The sequence below is a fragment of the Colius striatus genome, chromosome 6 (genome assembly GCF_028858725.1).
Source record: "Colius striatus isolate bColStr4 chromosome 6, bColStr4.1.hap1, whole genome shotgun sequence".
Lineage (NCBI taxonomy): Eukaryota > Metazoa > Chordata > Aves > Coliiformes > Coliidae > Colius > Colius striatus.
Genome location: NC_084764.1, coordinates 479,004 through 504,980, shown reverse-complemented (window position 1 = coordinate 504,980; position 25,977 = coordinate 479,004). Strand labels below are relative to the sequence as shown.

General features: G+C 44.2%; 1 protein-coding gene across 8 annotated transcripts in view; it reads right to left on the bottom strand.

Annotated features, from left to right (window-relative positions):
- Nucleotides 1–25,977, bottom strand: part of RAD51B (RAD51 paralog B) — a 311,046-nt gene that overhangs the window by 158,398 nt on the left and 126,671 nt on the right. For all 8 annotated transcript variants that reach the window (XR_009818893.1, XR_009818896.1, XR_009818895.1 and 5 more), the window contains exon 9: nucleotides 2,196–2,314. Coding sequence is in view for 3 of the 8 variants with exons in the window: in XM_061997842.1 (XP_061853826.1) it covers nucleotides 2,196–2,314 (119 nt within the window). In the remaining 5 variants the exon portion in view is untranslated. The remainder of the gene's footprint in view (nucleotides 1–2,195; nucleotides 2,315–25,977) is intronic.

Below are 25,977 nucleotides of genomic sequence, written 5' to 3'. Positions count from 1 at the left end.
GGTCACAACAAAAGTAATGTCTGGCATTAGTCTGTATGAGAAGAGGTTTTTGTTTTGCTTTTGTTTTTTAACAATGAGTCACCATATACTTATGCATTTGAAACACTTCACCTGAATCAAGGTAATTGCCACACAACAGCTCACCCGCCATGGCTTGAAAGCTCTAGCCTATATCTCAATCACAGTAACAGTTGTTTCCTGAGTACTTGGCCCCCTGAACAGGAAGATAGGGAAGGGGAGCAGAGGGAAGACCCCATAATCCAGAGGAAAATGGTGCGTGACCTGCTGCTCCACCTTGACACACACAGGTCCATGGGGCTGGATGGGATCCACCGAAGGGTGCTGAGGAAGCTGGTGGAAGTGCTCGCTGAGCCACTCCCCATCATCTACCAGCAGCCCTGGCTTACCAGGGAGGCTCCAGCAGACTGGAGGATGGCAAACGTGGCCCCCATCTACAAGAAGGATGCTGGGAACTCCAGTCCTGTCAGCCTGACCTCGGTGCCAGGAAAGATGATGATTTACCTTAAGGTTGCTTTTCCTCACTGTAGATTTAGTTCTTCTGCTTAACTGAAACAGAATGAGCCCATGGCTTCCCATGCAAGCAAGGTGGTGCATCTGACAAACCCATTTCAACTTTTCAACCCATACAACCTGGTGGTTTTTTAAGTAGACCATAATATAATTCTTATAATGGAACTTTAAAGGCTTGAAAACAACATTTCATACACTTCCAATCTATTACATCTCAAACAAAATGAGGAAAAATCTACATTCAAGTGTGAACATCCTTCAGGAAAACCGCTCCATCTTTCCACCACCAAAGGAACGTTCTTAATCCTTTTTAGCCAACTTTGTGCATCATGAAGTAGCAGAGAGCCCAGTTTCTGCCCTTTTCCATTTGCCAACTCTTACCTCTCATCTACCTCCAAAGCAACCCAGGAAATTTGTGAACAGCTTTGTATTTTGTACCCACACGCAGAAAAGGAGAACTCATTACAGACCAGAATAAGAAGCAGAACACAGAGAGCTTGTAAGAGCAGCAGCAGTAAGAGTACGTTCCTGTACAACTGTGCACAGTCTTTGGAAGGGAATCCAGAAGAAGCCTTTTCTACTTGTGCTTGCTCCACTTAACCTGAGAGTCCAGAGGACTTCACAGTACCCCCTACTTGCTCATTATTCTAATGAGCAGAATAAAACAAGGTGGCATCCTCTCCTCTGGCTCTACAGACTGCAACCTGATGGTGAGGAACCTTGTGCTGTGGCAGTAAAGCCAGGAGCACAAGCATAAACTTGAAGGCAGGTGGGCAGTAATGCTGTAGGAGTGAGATGGTACAAATTTCACACAGGAACTTTTCTGACAGCTCTCTACCTTAATGGGCAGAAAATCAATAACGTGAAGACTGAGCCTTTGGAAAGAGTTACATCAACGCAAAACCAGAACAAAGCCAAAAGAGATTATAACCACAGACATCCCAAGGGACAGATGAAATCATGAGTTCTGCCGTTTTTAAAAACAAACAAAAATATCCCCCCAGTCAAACCCCAAATCTCTTGCCTCCTAGTTTCTCACATTTGGGTTTTGGGTTTTTTTTCTAGTTAAGAGGTGAAGATTGCAGTTAAAAATGCCACTATATTTCACTCAAAAGCATGAAGTGACTTAGTGAGAAAGGCAAGCATTCTCCTTTCTGCAGGCGTATTTCTGGAAATTTGGTACTATACTTACTGCCCAAAGCTAAGCCTGCTGGTGTGGGCAGCAAGCTTTCACTTGCAAACAGCTGCAGGAGACAGAGTGCTCCCTGTCCTGTCACAGCCAGCTTTTGGCACAAAGGGTGGAAAAGATGACAGAGAAACAATCATGGCAGTAAAAACACCAGCCTGCTACTCCTGCCTCAAAAATCCCTGTGCAGGAAAACACTTCAAGCATTTCCTTCACCTCCACAATGTGAAATGCACTAAAAGCTCAAGGAACTTGAATGGCTGTGCCAACAGGCCATTGACTCAGATAAAGCCATTCTAACACAGGGAGGCACTGGAGCACTGCCCATCCCAGAAAAGCAAAGGACACTGATTGCCCCCATCCCAAATAAGCAATTGACTGTAGAGCGACAGGTTCTCGACATGAGTGGCACAACCAGAGTCTGAAGGACACAGTCAACTCACCTGAACAAGCACTTACATCTCCTTTAAGTTCTCACCTGTCTTAGTGGCGAGTCATGATACTGTAGTATGAGCCTGGTATTGACACTGTGACTCCATGTGTTGCCAAGGGCTGCTGTCACACCACCAGATTCCTTCGTCCCACTTCCAGAAGCTCCTGAGGATAAAGATGAAAGAAAATTCATCAGGATTGCAACACAGAAAAGGCTTCAGCATGGAAACTAATCAGTTATCTCAGGTCATCTCCTATGCAAAGTAATCACAATTGCTAATTCACAGATGGCACTACTGCATGAATTTCCTACCTTTCTTATTTATTTATACACCTGCAGTGTGAGTGCTCCACCTCACCCTCCAATACTTAGACAAAGTGACAAGAATTAAGGATACTCTGGAGAGAACACTGCATTTTCTAGGTATTTGGAGGTGCACCATGCATGTGAGACACTTGCTTTTTCCTCTTTAGATAGTCTATCCCCAAGCAAAACAACTTTCTATGGGCACAGAGTAGAGGGAAGCAGGCCAGGAGACCAACAGCATGTAATGACACAACAAAACCAGAAGCTAAAGAGACAGAATGTGGTGCCACAACACTCTGACCTAAAAATGAGAACACTGCTTCACGTCATCAGGCGTCTTACACATTTTCTAAGCTTTAAATTTGCCATCTAGAGGAGAGAACAGGTTCAGGTGTTAAGGAAGGGCCCTGGGAGGTCTTATTCCATTCCCTTAAGATGACTTAAACCAAGTTAGTGAATTAAGTTCATTAAGTTCTACAGACTTTAGGTTTTGTGCTAGCACCACAGAAGTAAAATGTGATTACTGTACAAAGAGGCAAAAGGGAGAATAAAAGACAGTGGAGCAGCTTTAAAGTTTTGCAATCCTCTGGCTGTCATGTGCAACAAGCTGCTAGTTCCTCCTGTAGTCAACACCGTCCTTCTTTCCCACCTGCTAGAAACGGTAGGAATCACAAAATTCAAGTGAGTTCTGGTGCATGTGGAGGTGTTCCCCTCAGAGCTGCTGTAACTGCACCCCTGCACGCAGCTGGAAGCCGCTGCTTCACGCCACCAAGAAGCCACTCACTCACCACTGCTTGGGGGCCCCTCAAACAGGCAAGAAGCCCAGACATTCGAGTAGCTACTGTTGGCATAAAACAACTGCAAAATCCACATCCAAACTTCCCTCAGATGATGTGTTTCTGCTATCAGCTAACAGAAGCAGCAACATCTTGCTGTTGCAAACCTGAGCTGGGCATTTAAGCAGTTAAATGTCTGCAGCCTGTTGCTATTACAGAGATATCACTCCACAGCAATTCCTAATTCTACATTCCTTCCAGGCCTAAAACCTGTCCCAAAGTGAACAGAAGTGCTAGAGGTGCAAGGCCTGTGGTGGAACAAGCAAGCTAATTGCTGTCATTAATTTTATTTCATTATAGAGGAGAAAGCCCTCTGTACCACGCTGTGTCAGCCCCCGTCTGCAGAGGGCTGTGTGACCCACTGGCAGGCAAATCCTCTCCTGTGAAGTTATTCAAATTTATGGCTTTGGAGCAAGGTGGTTGGTAAGCCTGGAACAAATTTACAGCAAAAACTTTTTACAGGGTGGAAAGGAATGCCTCACAGGAAAGGTTTGCATTTTATAAGGGATCCTCCTGCAAGCTGATGCGTTAGGCAGGCAGAGAGGCAAACCAACAAGAAGCAAACCGAGGGGGAAGCAGCAGCAGCTTTGCAAAGAAGTTCAAGGGCAGTGACAGCACATGCTTCATTCCTTTTCCTTGCTCTAAACACAAAAAGATAGTAAATGTCTCAGAGGAAGGAAAGATGATATGTTAAGAAAACAGATTTATATTCAAATGTGGCCTTAAAAAACCACATCTAGGCAGGATGGGGTAAGTGGGTTTATACAACCTGCCACTGGAGGAAACAGTAGGATTAAAGCTATTCAGCTCAATACCGATTCTGGGATTTTCCTATTATGTCCAGCCAAAGAATTACAAGTACAGACATGGTCTCAAAGACTTTCCCATCCTCTACACGTACAGAGGTACCATTTTGAAGACTAAATCCCCAAGTAACCGAGCCCCAGTTGTTGCAAATGTGGTTGAAGGGGATTTAATCATAAATGAACTTCAGTTTCATTAGTGTCTCATCCTATGAAAACTGGGATAACTAGACCAGTGTTTTGAACCAAGTGAAAAGACTTCTTAAAACAACATTTTTAAATGCAAGGAGGCCTTGCAGGCAGAACGTGATTACACTCTTGATTAAAAAAATAACCTGCTCCTTGTTGGTAAGACTGCACGGGGCAATGAATTCCACCCTTTCTACATCCTCACGTAGATTTTTGTCTTTCCAGATGAAAAGAGTCATTGCCTGGCAGGTTCATCTCCACTCCTGGGACCCTTTGTAATCTCTATCAATTCAAAACTCCTTTCCCATCAAATGCAAAAAAGAGATTAATGCACAATACAACAGCAAAATAGCAAAACAGAGAAGTAGTGTCCAAATACTTCAAATCTGAACATCAAAACATCTTGATAAAAGCCTGACTTATCAAAGGGGAGGAAAAAAACTCTCCAAAAGTACAGAGAAAATATTTATAAAGAATTAAAACACTGAGCTAGAGAAAAATGGCACACCATGCAATAAGAATGAAAGTACTTTCCCTCTTGCTCAGGCTGTGCAGCTCTCTGGTTCACTGGCACAACTCATAAAGATCACTGCTTTCCACCTGCATTGCATTTAGCCTGTGTTTTTGGTGCAGAGCTCTAACAATGACACCAAAAGGCAGAGAAAATAAAAGAAGATAAACCGACAGACCCAAACCTCACACCCCAATCTATTTTTCCATCTTCACCTACTCAGAAAGTACAAGTATAAAAATATCCAGTGGTGGAAAAACCCATCACACAGTAAAAACCAACCCACAGGACAAACTCATCTGTGAAGTAAGTAACCACAGTGCCCTTCAGACTCCCACGTGCTGACTTCTGGCCCTTCTCCACAGCTGCTTCTTCAGACAAAAGGTGGCTCTGATTCTCTTACCCTACAGCGGTGACCGTCTCACTGTCTGCACTGGTCAGCCAAAGTACAGCCCAAGTTCTTTGTGTCGTATACTCTGCCTTCACAAAACTATCAGAAAATGAGTGAAGATGAGAAAAAACGAGCCCTAGCAGGAGACAGCTGCTTAGACCACCATTTGGTGTCACGTCCTTGGGACAAAGCACAGACCAAAGCACATCTGTACATAGAGCTAGGTAAGAACCAAACACAAGTGACTCATTTGTACGAGCAGACACGAAAGCAGACGTTGCTCCCCGACCGCACAGATCTCTTCCAGTGAATGGGTTATGCAGGCATGGCAGCAGCAGAGGCCAGTTCATCTTGGGAGAAAAAGCCAAACTCACTTCCTGGAGAGCACAGTGTTGCCTTCATACAGCCTTTTATTATTTAGGACACATGGCTGGAAACCCAGTTGCTGCTATAAGAAATCAGGCTTGGCCACAAAACTACGTAAAAATTCTAACTTTAAACATGCTGTTTCTCCTCCTTTTATTGAGGGAGAAAATTTTACTCCCAGAGAACACCCAGTTCTACAGCTGTGCAAAACCTCCCTCAGATTACTCCAGTTCACTTCCATTTTTTATTAGCAATAAGTACAAATATTCTAGCTGAAAGCAGGAGCTGTCTTGTAATCAAGGGCATGACACTGGCTTCTTTAAAAAAATGAGCAAACTTAGCAAATGAGCAAACCCCTATGAACCCTCACTTAAAAATACCACGGAAAAATGTTTGACCACCCCTAGTTCACAGCCACGCTACTGCTGCAGCACCAGGGTGTCTGCTAGAGAGTACACTAAAAGGACTGTTCTGATTCAGTTGTCATCAGCGAGGGACTGAGAGTTGCCACTTGCAGACTCCAGCTGCAAAGCTGTGATGGAGACGCCACTGAAAGTGACAGGAAGGGACTGAGCTCGCTTCTTACTGCAGGATTTACCATTTGTTCGTCTCTCACGTCCCAAACAGGGGAGTTTTCACGTTTGTTTTTTTTTTTTTGCTTATTATGATTATGTGTATCTGTATATACATTTGGGGTGATTTTTGCAGTGTTAATCTGATATTAAGTGAAGAATAAAGTACTTTCTGCCACCTTTTTTCCCAGCCATTCAGTATTTCTATTGTGACAATTCTTAGAGCTCTCATCTACAATATGCAAACCACTACACAAACAGAGAACAAAAAGATAGTTCCTGACCTAAAGACCTTCTTTTCATGAGAACTGCAGTTTAAGAGTCTCTTAGCTGATGTTGATTATTCCCCACTTACAAGGAATCTTCCCTAAGGGATGGGGGGAGAAAATAAAGCAAACTATGTGACAGGTCAGTGAAACTGTACTGAATTAAGGACTTTCAGGCTTCCCCATCAAATGTTAGAAGCTTTTTCAAACAAGTAATATTGACCATCATTCTACCCCTAAAAAATCAGCTAGGACCTCTGTCTGGGTCAAGATGTAGGAAGGGTCCTCCAGAGAACTGGACAGATGCTGGGTTGTTTTCAGTCCCACATCAGCATGCCCTGTGACCAGTGTGTTCTGCACCAGAGGACCTCATTCCCTGACATCAGTGAGTTCACGTCAATTCTGTTTGGAGTTGAGACAGAGAAAAGCACACACATGCTTGCACTGAGACTCCTGTCTGCTGATCTAAAAAAGGAACTGACATTAAGAAACAAGAAAATCCAGCTGGTCTGATTTCTTGCCAGACAATCTACTAGCCATGACCAAAATGGTCAGGTCTCAGGAGATCTGTGGAGGTGGGAAGACAGCTGGTGGTTTACAGCACCTGAAACATGGCCCAAATGAGGGACTTGTGGAGTTGAGATCCCTGGGAACAGATACTTTCTTTTTACCGGTGGAGAACTTCTGCCCCTGTGGCCTGAGAACGTATCACACCATGATGAGTTTCCAGCACTCTGCTGCACTGCTAGTCTGAATGATCAAATGAGCAGTGCTTTGGTAGAAGGGATGGTGAAGACCAAGTAGAAGACAGTGGTTAAGCCAATTCCTTTCTGCAACCAAGGATAAATTACTTACTCCTTGGTTCACTCTCCCTAACAGTGCTTTTTGAGAAATTCCCTCTTTTTCTAACATCTAGATGGCAGTAACTCGTGCCACTCTCTTTGTATCCAGAGTTCTTTCCCACGTTGCTCACCTCTAAAACATGAAGCAGCCTCTTCCATCTGACCTCTCCTGTGCAGTCACTTCTTCCTGCATCTCCAAGACCAGAAAATAAAATCCCAAACCACTGACCTAAGGGCAAAAATAAACCCACCCAAAGAACCCAGACCTGGAATTCTGTCTGCCCGTGCATATAAAGGATGCATAGGTTGAAAAACAAAGCTTGCCCAATCACAGCATCTGGCAATGCTAGGGCCCTGTGACCCAGAAAATGCTTTTAATTATCACTTCACCAATCATGCTACAAGTTATTGCTGTATTTTTTTGTTTAAGTTCCCTCAAGGAATTAAACAGATCATGATATTAATCAGAAGGCATGTAGGAGGGAGGGGGCAGAATGCTAGAATTACACGTGCGTAGGTCCCTGAAGGCTTGAATAAAGAACTGAGATTTAGAATCCTGCTGTCAGAGCAACTGATGCCTTGCATGCCACAAGCCTCAGCTCTCCGACCTACACAGCCACAGCATTATTGTATCTGATTTTCCCAGGATGGTTAATCTCAGCTGCTAAACTTCATCAGTCTCTGCTAGCGTTTACCCATCATCTGGAGTTGCCACTTCCGAACGTTCCAGGCTGGAACTAAATAAGCCAGCTGTCACACTCCTCCTTGACAGGGACAAAAAACCCCTCCCACGATAACAGTCTGAACTCTGGAAGCCTAAACGGCTGAATCCCAGGAAGGCAGAACAAAAACTAGTACATCTGTGGGGAGGAGAGGGAGAGGCAGCCCTGGAACTGCAGCGTGTTTCTGATGCAGGTCGCTGCAGCACGGTCCCGTTCGGAGGCACAGTCACACACACACTCGGCATTCCCACACTCTGCGGGCTTTGCCGTTACATACGTTCTGGTAAAGAAACGGTATCTTGGCAGCTTAGGTGCTGTACCCAGAACACTGACACAGTGCAGGCAAAAGCGACAGTACTCGAGGCAAGGTAGAAGCCTGCACATGAACCTTCAACTACACCTCGGAGCCAGGGCGCAGAAGGGTGACGGGGGTGGGAGGGAAAGAGTCGAGTTTCTGTCACACATTCAGTTCTCCATGGAAGCGGCCAATAAAAGCACCAATTAGTGCTAATAGACCCCGGGTGTTTCTGACACGGCTGTCCATTTCCTGGGGAGCAGGCTGACGGTATGCCTACATGGGAGACAGGAAAGGACAGTTGCTGCACACAAGCTAGTTTTAAATGAGCCTTAAGGTCTGCCTGGGTAAAGACGTGCTGTTAGGAAGCCACAGAGAGCTTTGTGCTGCTACAGTCAGATCACTGCCAGCACCTGAATTTGCTCACTTAACAGTTGACCAGCACTAACATTCAGCCTATGCCGCGGTGGAGCTCTCTCAATACATTCAGCACAAAAAGCCTTGGCAAATGACCATTTCTAACGACACTATTTCAGGAGTGGTCCTCTTTCCGGATCACTTTCACATTTAGTGAGCAACGATCTCTTGATACATGGGGTTGAAACATGCAGTAATTAAGAGTCCAAGGTGGGGCTGTTAACCACAAGGACCATGTTAACTAATGAACTTTAGGTTGTACTTCACTTTGAGATCAGGTTTTTGTATGCAAACTGAGCAAACTGCTGAGCAAACTGCATGATGGCCATGGCAATCTCTTTGAAAACTTAGCCTTCAACGTTCTGATCCCATCGATTACAGTTGCAACAATTCCCTCTAGGTGTAAACAAAAATAACAAACACGGAGATGTAAAGCTTCCACCCTGAGGCAGAGCTATCAACACTGAAATTCCAGGGCCAATCTGTTCTCTTTCAGCCTGCAACACAGAAACAGAGATCAGCCAAATATTTGGGGCCTAGAGATGACTGTTTTCAAATTACAGCTGTTCACATCTGGAGTTCAGATCTGGCCAAACTCTTAATAGCATCCATCACAAAAACTAAACTGAAAGAATGTTTTGGTTGTATGATTAGGAACATTAAAGTTAGGAAACATTAAATGAGAATCCGCTCTGAGCGCCTTTAACTCTGCCTGTCAGTCGCAAGACTCGGTTACTTCTCACAAGGGGTGTCCCCTGGGTTGCCCGTGGCACCTCTCCCTGCTATCTAACCCCACATTTGCCAATATAGGTCTCGCTGGCTGCATCTATTTCTCAGCTCAGAGGGGCCCACGACACAAGCTGAAGGATGCAACCTGAGGAGGTGCCTTTTGGGCTGGCCTGGTGACCCCTGCACACACACACCCCCCTCCAGCAGATGCAGCTGAGTGCTTGGGGTACCTTCACAACAGATGTTAGTTGGGCACTTGCCCATTTTTCAGTTGCACAGCCACTGTACCCATGTATATAAAATGTTTTCCCTCTCATTACGGGATGAATGACAAAACACGTCAGTACAGGCAGACACCACAGTGGCTCAACTGTTCAGAACCACCTCATTTACAAAGCTGAAAACACACGTATCTTTATGTACTCAGGCACACACACACAGAGGAGGTTAAAATGACCGAGGGGTCTGGCTTCACTCCCTGGCTGACACGGACTTTCCAGGAGGCTCTCAGCAAGTCAGCCCCCTCTCCACAGCACAGTCGCTCATCCTGCAGCACAGGAGGTACATGGTTCTTTTTCTTCATCTCATCCTCAAAAAGGAATGACTCACTTTATCTGAAACTAAGCTAGTAAATTCAATTTGGGACAACAACCAGGACTGGAAAGTTTCATCCCAATAAGCTTTTCTGACTGAAGACGGAGGGTTAGAAGGGAAACGGTTATACAGCCACGACTATAGGCGGCTCCTTCCGGTCCTGCTGTAACGCAAAGTGTCCCAAGACGGGACAAGTTTTCACTGCAGCCTGCATCGGGCAGCGACAGGACACCAAAGTGCTCTGTGGAGACTCATGCATAAATCCAAAGGGATCTTTTCACTGCAGTGACTCTTCTCTCCCGAGATGTATCACGTTTTTACAAGTCAATTGAAAACAGAAAATTGCAAAATCTCCCGTTTAATGCTTGTGCTACAGAACGGGCAAATCAATCCTCCAGAGGCCAGCCAGGGCCAGAAACTGCCTTTTCTTTTTTTTCCCTTTTTCCCAGATTTGGGGGAGCAGGGGGGAGGGCAAGGGAAAAGAGAGAGAGCAAAGAGTGGTCGGTTTCAAATAGCAACATTGTCCAAAAGGGTGAAAGGGAACAGATGGCCATGGAGAATGCAGCCTCAAAGCCCTAAAGAAAAGGGCTATTTTGACAGATCTTGCTGTTTCCTATTCAAGCATGAACACTCTGGCACGGAGAGTTAAGACGATACAAGGAACAACCTCTGTTCCCAGCAACTGACTATGGGCAACTGGCCTCTGAAGCTCCCTGAGAAAAACAACATGAGACACACAGACAAACAGATATGGCAGCAAGCCCAGATCTCAGCCACCAGGAAAGGGGAGAGAAAAAAAACCCCACAAAAAACAACCAGCCCAGAAAGGCTACAAACAGCTGCCTTTTCCTGGCTCCAGCGCAGAGCATTAGAGAGAGCCTGTCCAGCCTTTCTCATCTTCCTTTTCAGTGAAACTTCTTGAAGGGGTCACCCTCAAGCTGTTGGTCTTTGCCCTGAGGGGAGGTGAAAAAGAGGACAGAGCAGAGCTGGTCTGGCTCAATGAGACCTGCTTCCTTTAATCACAAAGGCCTCCCTCCAGCTAACCAAGAGGAACTCTAAATGTAAAAAAGCATAGTTAATGCTGGATTTTTGCATGCGAAAAGGTTGAGAAGTTTGCAGTTGTGCCTCCCACAGAACATGTAATTTGTTTGCACAGTATACAGCAGCAAGCCGTTCTGTCCCGGGCAGGGAGGATCGTACTCGCTGTGGGATGTCCTGACTTTCAGGATGCACTCATCCCTAATCGGGAGAGTGCATCAACAGCTGCTTCATTCACCAACTCTGGGCATGTGCTATCAGATAGAGATTTCAGTTTTGAAGGGCTGCTCCACATCCATGCTCAGACTCTAGACAGAGACCTAAGCTGTTAGGGGCAACCAGACTTCGCTGCTTTCAAAGTCTATTGAGCGAGGGATGACTCTGAGTTTGGATTTATGTACCATCTTTATGTTTTAGGCCAGAGCCTGATGTCCTGTTTCCCAGCCAACACTGACCAATTCCTTCCCCCTTGCTCTGTGACCTGGAACAGAGCATTGGCAGCTTCACACAACAGTCGCAGGGAGAACCAAGAGGGGGCAACCAGTATAAACATTAACTATCTTCACAGTCCTTCCCCGAGGCAGGGAAGTAGCTATCATCCTAATTTTAATATCCTCCTCTTATAAAAAACCTTGAAGGGAAAAGATAATAGAGAACTGTGGGTGCCCACATGCCAGAGCTCCAAAGGAAGAAATGCACATTCCACATACTGATGCTATCTGAGCCTTTGTTCCCTCATCTGTGAAGCATCAGTTGATAACTGTAGTCAGTACACAGCCAATGTGCAGAAAAACAGACACCAGCGACGCATCACCTCCACATCCTCAGGCTCTAAAGAAACACACATTATTACCAAAACCTTGATTTTCTAAAGATGTAAATGGTTTGGGGCTTGGTTTTTGAGGTGGTGGTGGTGTTTATGTTTCCCCACAAAGGATAGCCACTGTAGCTACTACTAGCTGTAATTGTTAATTTGTAACTAGGTAGATAGGATCTGACTAGTTGAAATAGTCAAACAACAAATAAAATACCTTATTTAGGTTAAATCAGATAAAGTCTGGGCTTTTCCCCCTTTTTTTCTTAACCACGAGCTTCCTGAGATGAAGTAACTGCTGGAAGCTGTGCTTACATTAAGTGAATCTCAAGTGTGGATGACGGGCAGAGTATTAATGAGCACTGAACTCGATGATTCGTCACAGTTCCCCGGTCAATCCAGCTTTGCACAGTTACCCTGCAGTCTTGGCCCTGCTTCACTGTCAGCGCACCCCTCAGTGCCAGCCCCAGGAGCAGAGCAGTGCTGCAGGACAGGTGGCCCCTCACCACATTCCCACGCATGCCAAATATTTTAAGTGTTCCACATGTGTTGTCTAAAATATTTTTAGTTCCCTACAGGAACAGTAGGAGATGAAAACAAACAGTTATATATAACGCAGCAACTGACCTTTTATGCCACACCAGCTCTCTGCCATTTCAGCCAGATGATAAATTTCAAGGAAGAGCTCAATCTTTGTTTGTTGTACTATAGAGCTATTAAAGGTTCTTGCAGAGAAGATAAGTCAAGAATCCACTTCTGACAGCTGCAATAGCCTGGATAATAAACCTGAGTGTGGATGTGCTTTTATTGTATTTTTTACAGTGTCTGCTGATCACAGAATCACAAAGTAAAGAATTAAAGTGATTTACGGATTTTCTGACCACACAAACCATTCCATCTGCTTAACAAAACTGCCCAAACGTCTCCCAAGTTACGTACAAATATCTGGGTGAGATTTTTAGAAGTGCTCAGTGTTGGTCCACGGCAGGTACAGAAACATTCTATGCTTTTAATTGTTTTTTCACTAAGAGAATGAACCTGATCAGATGCACTTTAAAAACACGACTTGCAACTAAATCTCAGTGATGCAACAGAGCCACTGGTCAAGATCTGAGAGCAGGAAATTAAAAGCACCAATTGCATCTCAACTACTGAGCTACTCTCAGGAGGCAGAAGATGCCTGCCTGGACTGGGATATGCTAGAAACTTACCAGACTTTTAAAATGCATTCTGGTATTACAGAAGTAAGGCAATAATCAGCCATGAAAACAGCCAAGACATCAAATCCCCCAACCTCCTGCAACTTTAGACTGAGCTGACAATGCTCTTACCATTTTCATTTATCAGAACCGAAGGCAGAGATCACCTCGTACCTTTACTAACTTCTTTCCTGACGCTGTTGCTGGAATGACAAATGGCATCTACAAATATTAAGGATAATTTCTCCCATATTTTTAATCATAAAAGTAGATTATTATTCATATAAGATGCCCTGGGATCTACAGTACCTTTAATCAACTTATTCTGACACTCTGCCCCTTCACCCAGGCCTTTAAGGAAAACGCTGACCAGCACTGGTCCCAGTAACAACCGCTGTGGAAGGGCACCAGCTGCCAGGGGGAGTGTGAATGACTGATGGCTCCTCTCTCAGCTCAGAGGTCCTGCCAGTTTCCATTGCCTTGTAGTTCATCCTTCCAGTCTGTTTTGTAATTTCACTACAAGATCACTACAGCAGACCATGTCAAAAAGTCTTGCTAAATAGAAGATTAAACCACATCAGCTGCTGTGCCCACAAACACCAGGCCAGTCATCTCACCATACAAGACAATCACACCGGTGAGTCACAGTTTGCCTTTGGTAAATCCAGGATTGCTGTTTCCAGTCACCTTCATACCTCCACGTGCCTGGAAACCTTTGATGAGATTACCTATTCTAGTATTGAGTTAAAAAAAATTCTGCAGTTCTGGTGTCTTATCACAGAATGAAAGAAGAAAACCCAAAACAGACTCACCCGTACTCCCACCCAAACTGAAAGGTCTGTTTAAAATGCTGGTTTGATAGATGCTTAACTAATCTCAGTCCCCTACCTTTCAAGCACAAATTGGCAACATTTGCAAGAAAAACAGCAGGCTGTGGATACAGGACTTTAAAAAAAGGCAGACAAATCAACAGCTTGTTATGTTTACTCCAAAACTGAGAATGTCATGTGGGTGTTTAGGATATCTGGGTAGATAAAGACTAGTAGAATCACCTGAATGTCCACACAGTCACAAAAGAAAACTACACGCTTATTCTCCTTCAGTAAACCTCTGGATGTATTCATGGATTTGCTATGGGAACATCCCTCTCTGTGAGTAGTGCAGTTTTAAAGCAAAGTAATCATTTGGGCAGTGTAACAAGATCGAGAGTGATGATCAGGTGTGTGGATTTCTGCACTCATGTGCCAGAACACTGGCTCTGCACTGAGACATTAAAGTACTTTTTATATACTGGTCCAGATGTTAAGCAGACAGCTCTGCTGCAGGTTTCCTTCTGCTCATGCTGCCAAGGATTTTGTAGCCTCCAAAGACGTTCAGGAGCTGTGACGGAATTGAGTTTCCATGCTTAGGTCAGTTCCTGGCACTGGCAGATGCAACAAATGACGTGACAAACTGCATCTGATGTTTTGGTGAGGATTTAGGTTTTCATCTTATACCTAATAATATGGCCTGCAATGCTCAGAATCACCTGCATTTTACTGGAGGCCCTTCCTTTCAAAAAAAGAGCACGCAGAGAAGAGTCACGGAAGCCCAAAGCTATAGTCATCATTTTGAATTTTCCTACTCCACGTGAAAATTGGACGATGTAGGCAGTGAGCAAAAACGATTAAGTCTTCATACCACCACTCAGAATAACACACAGGACATCATTCTCCAGCTTCTCCCAGTAAAAGGGTAGTGCACTCAGTTTAAAATGTTAAGGACTTACATAATGTCCTCTGGAGTTTCGGTGGCATTCTCACTGCCCACTTCTAGTGACAGTGTCCACAGGGCAGCAGTAGGGCTGCACATCCAGTAGTCTGAAGCGTGTGGCAGTTTTCCAGCATGTGATTGCCATGAAGTAAAGCAAGTTTAGTTATTGACCACTGATGTAATAACAGGCATCACTACTTTCTATATATATTTAACTCATTTTCTCTAAAAAGCAGTGCTGTAACTTCACAATCTCATGCATAAAGTGGCAACAAAAAACTGAAGGCCCAAACAATTTGCAAAGATTAAGTCCCCCTGTAAAACAGAGTCAGGGAAGTGGAAAGATCTGTTTATTATCTGCAAGCTTTCAATTCTGAAGAAAAAATACAGAAGTGTATGTAAAATTGCTCTTTGAGGATGCTGCATGAGACCAGAAAACTCGTGTGTCACCATGCCACAAGACACCTGGAAAACACAGAATGTAGCAGCAGTGACTCTGTCTGGAGTCTCTGAAGTAACAACACTGGAAGAACACAAGCATTTTTCCTAAAGGAAATGCCTGTGAACACTTTATAGATGCTGAATCTTGGGTTGGTGATAGTTTAAGGAGGTTGGTTTGATTAATTCAGGCATAAAGTGAATGTGTTCAACACATCCACATAAGTAAATGTGCTCTACACATCTACATCTACTGTAATTCTAAATTAAAACACATTCTTCATTTAATTATGATGCTATAAACATGATAAAAAAAACTGTTTACAGAACAGTAGCTAGGAAGGTGCCCCCTGGATACTGATCATTACAACATCCTATCATCTCCATTACTGTCTGGAGGTGCACACAATGAGAATCTTTTGGCATGTTAGTATCTATTTAGGCAATTAAAGCCTTTAGCCAGAAATGAGGAATGTCCAGAAATCTGGCATCTACTACAGATTCTTCAAAGTCTTTATGTTGACTTTAATGCATGAGCTTCAACTCTCTCAGCCAAAGAAATTATCAGAAGAGACTTGTAATTGCTCAAACTAGATAACCAGAACACACTGTTCTAATGGTTTCTTTAAAGAGGAAGACTAATCCTCAAAACAATTTGCAGAAAACCTTAAATGAAAATGAATCATACCAAATAACTGGTGCTGCAAATGAGTAACAGGATTCCCATCATTTACTTTGGAACAAAGACACGCAGGTTTCAATTTTGGCCGTGCTAGTATCATCGACGTAGGTAAAATAAAGCTTATCATACGTGGCCAGCTCCAAAATGAGGCCATGTAACTACTTCCCCACGCACTTACCACGGCACATAGTCAAAAACATCAAGCTCCTATGGAAACATGCAGCAGGATTTGTTAAGAGCTCCAGAAATTCACCTTTCAACTTAAACACAAATTGATGTTAAAGCAACAGGTGAGTGCACAAAAAGAAGATGAAAGCATTCTCTTACACTTGCTCACTTTAGAAAAGTGAGGTATTTAGATTCAAATCTTTGCTGCCAAATACGGGCGTGTATTACAGCTTCCTATTTCCACCTGTGCATAGGTACATGTGCCCAGCTGCTCTGGCAGGCAATGGGATTTGTACGGACACTGATGGTGGCAGATTTGGGTCTAGTTGCTTCAACTGTTTCACATCTGTAGTTTCCAGCTGTTTCAGCTGAATAGAGGATATCAACAGCCCTCAGCTATGGTTAACCTACAGTCATACCCAGCGAACCAAATGAATAACCTGTACATTCTGCACTCCAGCACTGGCTATGCTGATAATGCTTCCCAACCAAAGCTGGCATAAAAACACCTGAAAAACCAAAACCTCATCTTAAAAATAAATAAACAAACCTTGTAAAGACCTAGTGTTTTGTGAAAACACATTTATGCTAGTAAATCTCCTGACAGACACAGGCTATGTTGATACCTGCCAAACAGACTTCCTGCAGGACGCTGCTGCTTCCCAGCCCACCCAAAGGATGGCTTTGGACCAAGGGAACAGCTCAGGAGACCTCAGACCGGGGGAAGGCATCCACAGCCACATTTTTTCTGAACATGTTGCAACTCCGAGCAGACATTAAAATTTTTGTCTTTCCATTCCAACTAGAAAGATTTTCTGAAAACTCAGGAGTTGTTGCACAACAGATCCAGTTCACCAGCCACTCCTGTCACAAAGGACCACAGCCGTAATCCTTTACTGGAAAGCCTATCAACTGCCTCTCAGTTACGCTCTCTTCTCCCTCCCTTCTCCCCACCAAGAAATTTTCATCTTTACTTGGAAGTGTGCCATAATTTCGAGTTTGGGAAACTATCACATAGCACTCTTCCAGGTCATCTGACCAGTCTATCTCCTCTAACATCTGATCATTACCGGCTGGGACAGTGCACAAAGGAACGCTGTCACCAAGTGACTCGCAAGAAGGAAGATGCAATTTATTTGCAAGACTGATTTACGCTACCAAGTGTCTGACAGAAGTTGAAAAGGGGGTTACTGCACCTCTAACAAATTTTTCTACCCTTGCCTTTGCTTATGTGCAGACATGTGTATCTCTGGAGTACTATAGAAAGAACTGGTACTTACTAAGGTTCCCACGCTACTTGACTCTAAGGGTGGATATATTTTGCACATGCAATATTTTGAGCTCTGTCTCAAACACATTCAATGGTTACAGTGGCAAAGGCAACACAATACCTAAGAGGAGTTGCCCAAATTCTGCAGATATTAACAATCTTTACCACGTCTTAAAACTTCTCTTGGGATCTCACCAGGCAAGGTTAATATAATCCTTATTTTAAAGGCAAGCACTGCCAAAGAAAAATAGGTTACTTGGCCTATGCTAAAATGAAGGTTGGGCTTGTATGATCAGATTTTTAAGTTCAGCCAAGACATGTTGTTTCCTATCTCTTGGGAGGAGTGCCACAGGAATTTCAATGAGTTCAAATGGTGAAAATAACAGACTTGTGCTTCATGTGAAAGACAACAGCTCAACAAAAACAGTGTCTCTTTATGTCGCTCCCAGTGACTGTCCCAGTGCTAACCTAGCAGAAAATATGATGTTTATTGAACACTATTCTGTGCCTGACAAAAGTGATTCACGCTGGCTTCAGTCCAATCCTACTTTATTTACAAGATACGACACAATCAGAGCCAGAGGCACGATCATTTGTCAGTTAACACTCACAGCTAAGTACAGCAAGAGCACACTCGTGAAAGTCTGAAATCAGTCATTATCCATTGGCTGCTCTAGATTTTGTCTTCACATGTAGCAGCTCATTGAAGCAATGACCATTGCAGCTTTGATGCCATTGCAGAAGCTGCAGTTTCCAAATGACAAAGATATGTAACTGTATTAGCTTGGTCTGCAGAGGCATTACTGTGGGGTTAAACCTACACTAATATAACATCTCTTGCTTTGAGTTTATGAGTGCACAGTCACTGTTAGACTCTTGTTCACGAATGGAAAGTGGTGTGAGAGCCACACTCAGTGTTTTCTGCATCTCCTACATCCCAGCGTAAAGGCAGGTGGCTGATGCCGCCTTGTATCAAGACACTGCCACTAGTGCAACGTACTCCAGCTTTAGTCTTCCTCTCGACAAAATACAACAGTAGTGCTGGGCTTGGTTAATGTAGCTGTATGGTACTTTCTCAGTTCAGAGAGGGAAGAGTAAATAAGGCACTGTAAAGGACTTTGCCAGACCACAAGTGTGTTGTTATATCCAAAACAAAATACATGTGGTGTATGAATCAATTTGGAATATAACGTTATAGACTGAGATATGTACTGGCTGCAAAAGAGCTAATTTGTTCTGCTGTGGTTTAATCCCAGTGAGCAACTAAGCACTGTTCAGCCACTCACTCCCTCTCTCCCTCCTCCCTTCCCAGTGGGATGGGGAGGAGAACCAAGGAAAAAAAGAGTGAAACTCGTGGGTTGAAACAAGAACAGCTTAATAACCAAAATAAAATATTACAGTAACAACAATAATAAAAAGATATTATGATAATGATTGTAATGAAAAGGAATGTAACAGAGGAATAAAACCCAAGACAAATGGTGCACTATGCAATTGCTCACCATCTGCTGACCGATGCCCAAGCCACAGCCTGCCTGGCCCAGCCAACTCCCCACACACGGGGCATGACATCCTATGGTATGGTAAAGCCCCTTGGGCTGGTTTAGGTCAGCTGTCCTGGCTATGTCTCCTCCCAGCTCCTCGTGCACATAGTCGCTTGTCAGTCTGGGAACTGAAAATTCCTTAACTCAAGGTAAGCACTAATCAGCAGCAACCAAAAACATCAGCGTGCTATCAACATCATTCTCACACCAAATCCAAAACACAGCCTCGTACCAGCTGAAACCAGGATGTGTTCTTACTCTGGCCATTATACTGCCTGATCTTTTGTTTCCTCAGAGAGAAAAAAAAATCCACGGAGAAAAGCAAGGAAACAAACAGCCAGCGTTTCTGGCCAGCCCGAGTACGCTCAGGCCAGAGCTTCGCCGTCTACAACTGTGAGCTCACCACCCTCAGGAACAGGCGAGGAGAAACACGAGCTCATTTACCACACAGAACTCTGCAGTGAGATATATACAGAAACTTACTCATCCCCTTGTAAAAGTGAGTGCTTTCTGGGCCAAACACAGCCACAAATCAAACTAAAGACACATCAGTTAGCATTAATATTTATATCAACGTGGATAATGACTTCAGAATGGAAGAATCCAGTTCCCTTCCATCCCAACGAGTGTCAGCTTCCACACCATGTACACAAATGAGGCACCTCCACGGAAAACACCAGATCTCATTTTCTGCCACACCATAGCACTGGTATACACATCAGTGTTCCGGAATCATAGTCCTTATTTTCTACAGACAATCAGCTAGTAACTGTGAATCCCTGTCACTATGTTAATGCTCTGGGGTTTTTTCAAATCAGTTTCCTTCCCAGCTCCATCTTTACTCTCATCTGTGCACAGATTAATATTTGAGTTTTATGTATTCTCACACAATGCTTATTCAAAAATATCAAAGATACTATAAAGCAAAACTGACCAATGTAGTGTGGTGTTCAGCCATCTGCTGTAACAGCCAGGAGCCTGGAGCGTTCGGGGGCTGGGTTTCCTCTGGGGGCTCGGTGGTGTGTTTGTTTTTAAGTTTGCAACTACACGGCAGGCGCTTGCACTACGCTGCTGCTCTGTCTGGATTTGCCTTTCCAAATTATGGATGGAAAAGCATCCCAGAAAACATAAACTTAAGTCCTTTGGAAAAATATAGAGTTCCATCCAAACAGAATTGCAACCAAACAAAACCAAATAAAGCCAGAGACTGTTCTAAGTGCACTGTAATGAGCCTCGGGGTAATGGGGTTTGCAATGGCTTCAAACACAAACGCTGCACCTTTTGGGCTTCCTGGCACACGCTTTGCACAGCCTTGGTTATCACCCATACGGGAGTTTTGCCACATTAATGGAATAAACATGCTGCTTTGCTTTTGTTACCATGAGCTCTTAAACGATTTTAAAGGCTCTTGTCCCTCTGTTGTGCTTTCCCTGTTAGAGCTGCCCGTCCAGCAGCAGCGGCTCGCCACGGAGGCTCGGGAGAATGCTTTGCTTCGGGATGCTCGAGTTCTCCATTTGAGTAAGCCACTGAAACAACTACCAATGAAATCAATGTTTATCAGCTCAGCTATCACTAGTTCCCTTTGACAGTGCTAGACAACAGTACTATTAATGACTTGACCATTCTTTTTATGTGGTACATTTAATTGATTAACGTCAAGTACACATGTGTGGGACTTGCAAGTCTCACCTGCCCCAGTGCTGCAGGGAAATCTGGTGTGTGTGTGTGTGTGTTCACTTTCCCAGCAGAAAACTACATCCCACTCTGCACAGCAAAGAGCTAGGTTTCTTTCAAAAATGACAATTTAGATTCTTCTTATGCAGCTGCTTCCCAGAGGTGAAGAAACTGCAGTCTGAAGGGACATGAAGTGTGACTCTGCAGCAGTACCTTCACCTCTCTTCTGCAGCTCACCCACTCCTATCCGGGACAAGACTACTCTTTATTACCTTCAGAGAGGTTCCACACCAAAGTTATGCTTACCAGCACATACAGTGCCACCTGCCTTGTCCAAACTAGCTTCTAATGCATTGGCTTCATCATCACTCAACAGTAAATATTCTCTATTACTTTTCATGCTATAACGTGGTGGATGCTCCCCTTAAAAGATTTTATCAGTCATTTCCTGGTACAAAACTGCTTCGTGCATTTGGGGCGGGAGGGCAAGGGGGAGATAAATTGCCTGAGATCAGCACCAGGCCTTGCCTCATCTCCCAAGGGTGATGAATCACGAGCCCTGCTCAGAATAAAAACATCCTTAGTGAAGGGGACTGCTGGATGGATTAGATGGAAAACACCCTAACTGGAGGATCCTTTTTTGTCTTTAGATGCCAACCCAATGCATAAAAAGAATTCAAGTTGCTGCCCTGTGATTAAGTTGCCATCACAAGTATATCTCAAGCCCTCTCACTAAAAATGGGTTCATTTTTTCCCCTTTGTAATACAGTTTTTAGAACTTTCAGATGACCATTTATCTTTGCACTGTGACCATCCCATTGCTCTCCATGGTATAGCTAGTAGCCACTTACTACACACAAATGCGTTCTTTGCACAAACATCCACTCACTTTATTTTTGGATGGCTTCAGAAAGAAGATATGCCAATGGCAAGGGAGGGGAGGAGAGAAAAAAATGGGAGAGGGGAGCCAAGACTGAAATGGGGTCAGTGTCAGGAAATGGAGAGGGGTGGGGAGAGCTGAGCTCTGCGGCAGCAGGGAACGGCAAACTGGCTGGAGCTGAAAAAGCATCACGAGGAAGAGATAGGACAGCATAAAGCAGCAAGCACGCTGCACTCTGGGGCCTCTGAGCAAGCCACAGCACAGACTTTATAGTGCCATCAAAACAGTGTACTGTAAATATGTATGTATTACTGTATGACTTGTATGCATTAATGTATTACTGTAAGTACTTGAAAACTGGACTGGGATAGAATACTAATATTGCAAAGATGAACCAAGTACTGATCCTTAAGGCATCACATCTCTTACCTCTCATCTGCTCAAAGAAAACCCTGAAGGTGTCAGGTGAGACTGCATAGTTTACAAACAGCTCCTGGTTTTGCTCTGGGGAAGGGATGGCAGCATGCCAGCTGAAAAGCACTACAGGTGGAGACCCCTCCAGACTCCACAGAGCAGTTACATGTACTGCACCTGTACTCCATGAACTACACTCGTTTTTGAATAAGCTTCTGAAACTTTCCTAGGACCCTGTGTTAATCTCCTTCTGTAGGATCCACCGTGGAGCAACAGCTGCCCAGACAAGTGACAAGATGGGCTTTCTTTCCCTTGCTGAAGTCACACCACGTACAGAAGGAACCAGATACAGTAGTGAGGGAGAAAGATACAAAGCCTTAGTGAACCTGGACTACCAAAGTTGTTTCCTAAGACAAACCTGCACTGAGCTTGAAACAAGGCCCCACAGTGAGACATTTGAATCAACTGTATAAGAGGCAGCCCAGGCTAAGCACAGGCTTTGAAAAGGGGCAAAGGGTAGGGAAAACTTCACAACCAGTATTAATCTACGTTTTAACTCTGAGCCTACAAAGAGAGGAGAACCAGTTTCCTTCCTGGAGCACAAACTCACTGCTGCACAGCTTAAAATTTTCTGTTTCATGTAGGAAGGAAAGTTCTCCAGACTTAGAGCGTGGCTCAAGAAGTGAGATTTCCAAGGATCAGGCAGAACATCCTCCTGAAAATGGTATCCCAGACCAGAAAGATTGCTGCTCTGAACTCCTGCACCTTAAAATGTCATCATACTGTCTATTCCCTTTCCTTTTCTGCTCATCATACCAAGATGATGAAGAAGAGTTTTCAACTTGCATCTCTGCTTGCAAATTCTGTGGCCGGTTACTTGGCCAGGCTGCTTGCTGTCACAGAGCTCTCCTGGCATGCTCAGTCAGCAGCCATGCCCCACACAGCAACAGGCAGAGCTGGTGCCTGGCAGGGAAGCTAAAGACTGTTGCTCCCCTCCTGTCCTTGCCTTCCGAGTTCAGTCTTTCTGCTGACTGACGTTGACCAGATGGGCCTTAGATCGTAATAGCTGTGTGAAAAGGAGAAGGGATGTCTCCTGATGTGCTTGCACTGAACAGAAAACCCACCTCAGGATGGAACATGCCAAGGGTTGCCCATTTGAAAAACAAAACAAAAACCTGGATGCTTTACATCAATGGAAACTGAAGAGTGGTTCACACTGGAACTGTGCCCCCGCCCCCCCCAGCTTCACTGTGCAAGTGAAGGGGCTTATTAGAGATGAAAGAAGGCCTCACATTGCCCCATGTAAGGGACCATTGTCTCCCTTTCTGCTACAGTGGTCTGTGAAGCTGTGGGAAACAAATGACCTCGGAGCCACAGCACTGTGTGCAACTGCAAAAGAAAAGGAAGGGGGAGGGGGAAGCGGTTTTGTGGGAGGGCCAGCGTCCTCCCTGCCCGTCTTCCATCCCCACCATGCCATCCCCCTGCACAGCACCGAGGTGCTCTCATGCCTCCAGCTCATGCTGCAGCCCACTCAGCAATAAAAATGGAATCTCAGCAGAAAGAGCAAGACATCCTTCCCCACCAGCACCCAAGCTTAGTGTTTGAAGGTATGCTCCACACCTCCTGCTTTTGGCTTGTACTTTTCCACAAGGAACAAAAAGTCCTGCTTCACTTGGAGGAATAGACAGGGATCAAACACAGAAACCAACATGAAGTAAACAAAACACTGAGGTAAAAGGAAAGGAGGAAGCGTGTAGCATGCAGAGAAACCATTATCTATAGCTGATGCTTGTCCCACATCTATTGCTGAGCCTCTGGCTATGAGAGATGCTGGGAGGACCAAAGATGAGTTAAACAGTACCCAAGCACATGCACCTCCCGAGTCTGCTGCGCTACTCTGAATACAAAACATCCTCATTCTTTCTAGTCTTCCCTTCTGTTTTGATTTGACTCATCCTTAGTCTTTTCCACCTAAACAGAAGACAGTCCACTTTTAGATTCAACACTGCTCTGGAGAGCAAGACTGGTATTTGTGACCTCCAGACCGAGTTACCGATGCTACCAAGAGCTGGAGCCTAGCGTTTTTGTGAATTCCACTGGTTCAGCAGCATATATTTCTCATTAACACAAAACTGTGTGACTCAGCATCTGGTCCAAGATTAACCATTTCTTTGCAGTGCCTGCAGTCGGGCCAGGCTGCTAGAGGTAAAGAGGATGTTCCTGGTTGTACTGGGAAGGGAACTTTCTCCTGCACCAGAGACTAGCGTGGGTAATACTACGTTCAAAACTACAGATGACATCCAGCTTTTAGCTTCCTCTCAGTTCCTTCAAAACCTTTAACCATGACACCTGAAGTTCAGGCAGCAGACAACTTTTGAATGATCTGTCTTCTTTATAGACTGAAAAAGAAGACAGTACTATCACTACCGTTATTCCTGTATTTAAGTATTTAGGAGATGCTCAGACACTTTGCTTGGGCATAAAGATAATTGCATATGTGGAGTAAAGGTTGTTTTTTTCCCCCCTTACACAACTCGAAAATACATTATATTTTTGATTAAAACTATATAGTTGCATTACCAACAGCAACACTAACTGTAACACACACTTTCAAAAGTTAATATAGCTTTCTATGTAAATGCTCTTTGGTTATTTTGTTCAATGCACCTCAATCTGGATCCAGGCTCTTAAGCCCAGCGCTTGCAAATGCATTCAGGAAATACCCTGAGTTAAACAAAAACTGTTCTCAATTATTTTAAGTTAATAAAAACAGCCCAATATAAGGTTCTGAAATCCCTCTTTAGTTAATAGAAATACCCCTACAGCTGGAACCCAGACTCCAGCTCTAGCCACCTCTCTTTCCAATGTCAACAGAATTTTCCGCTTCTGTCTCAAGATTCTGACAGCTCTTACAACATCAATGCATCAAGTCTTGTGGTCCCTCTAGAAAAGCTGTGTTATGCCCGCTGCACACAAAAGGGGAATCAACAGGAAGACAGCTTTGGGGTAGCTGTAACCCACAGGTTACACTGCTGAGTGAAAAATGGAGCTGAGGAGAGATGCACTGCCCTTACTGTCAAGGGCTAAACACATCCAAATCAACAAAACCTGGATGAAAAGTAGCAAAATGCTTCCCAGGACACAGAGTCAAGAAGCAAGGAAGGTGAAAAGCTGGAGGAGCCCTTAACAGCCCTAATTCTCGCAAGCCATCAGGGGAGAGCAGAATCCACAATACAGCACAGATCTGTACTGACATTTGTTACTCCTCAGACAAGAACTACGTACTGTCCATTGTAATTTTGTAAACAAAACCAGCTTTCTAACTTTGCTTAAGTCCTTCAGAAAGCTGATGGTAAATGTACAGAAGCCAGGTCTCCAGATGCCTTATCCCGTAACTTCACTGAAAAGGCTTGTGTGCATATGCAATACCTATCTATAACAGATGCCTGTCACTACATGCATGGGCTGTATCTGAAAGATGGGGAACCCAACCATGGTGAGCTGAATACACACACGCTTTATTCTGCATTTATTAACACCTATCTTAATTATTTCCCTAAAGAAAATATTCCCAGATAGCCAGTGAGTTGTTCAAAACTCTGTCCAGCACCAGAAGTACCAATCTGGCTCTCATTTTGGTGTGGTTTCAGAAAACAGCTGTTTATGTTTACAGTCACCAGCAAACAATTCAGCTTTTAAATCAAACAAGAGCTGCTTGGGTGCCTTTGCCCATGGCCTGGGGAATCAAATCACGCTGCAGAACAGACCTTTTACAGCAATACTAAGAGGCCCTGAGTGGATGCAGGGGATTAGACAGGCGTGCTGTTTGAGAAACCAGATTTATAATCTATAGTACTCTCCATCCTGAGTCAATATACTGGGCTCAGTAGCAAACTTCAACCTCTCAAAAGGATCCAGGTCAGTTTTCCTTCTTTCTTCTACCTCACATGCCTATGTTCTCTTCCCTTTTTTATCTCTGCATATCCAGGAACACAACAAAATGTTAGCTCAGATCGACTATGAAGCTAGGCAATCCAAGAGAGGCTGATGATTTTTGTCCTAGCAATACAGTACTAAAGAATACAGGAACATCTTTCCTCTGTGAATACTTGTGT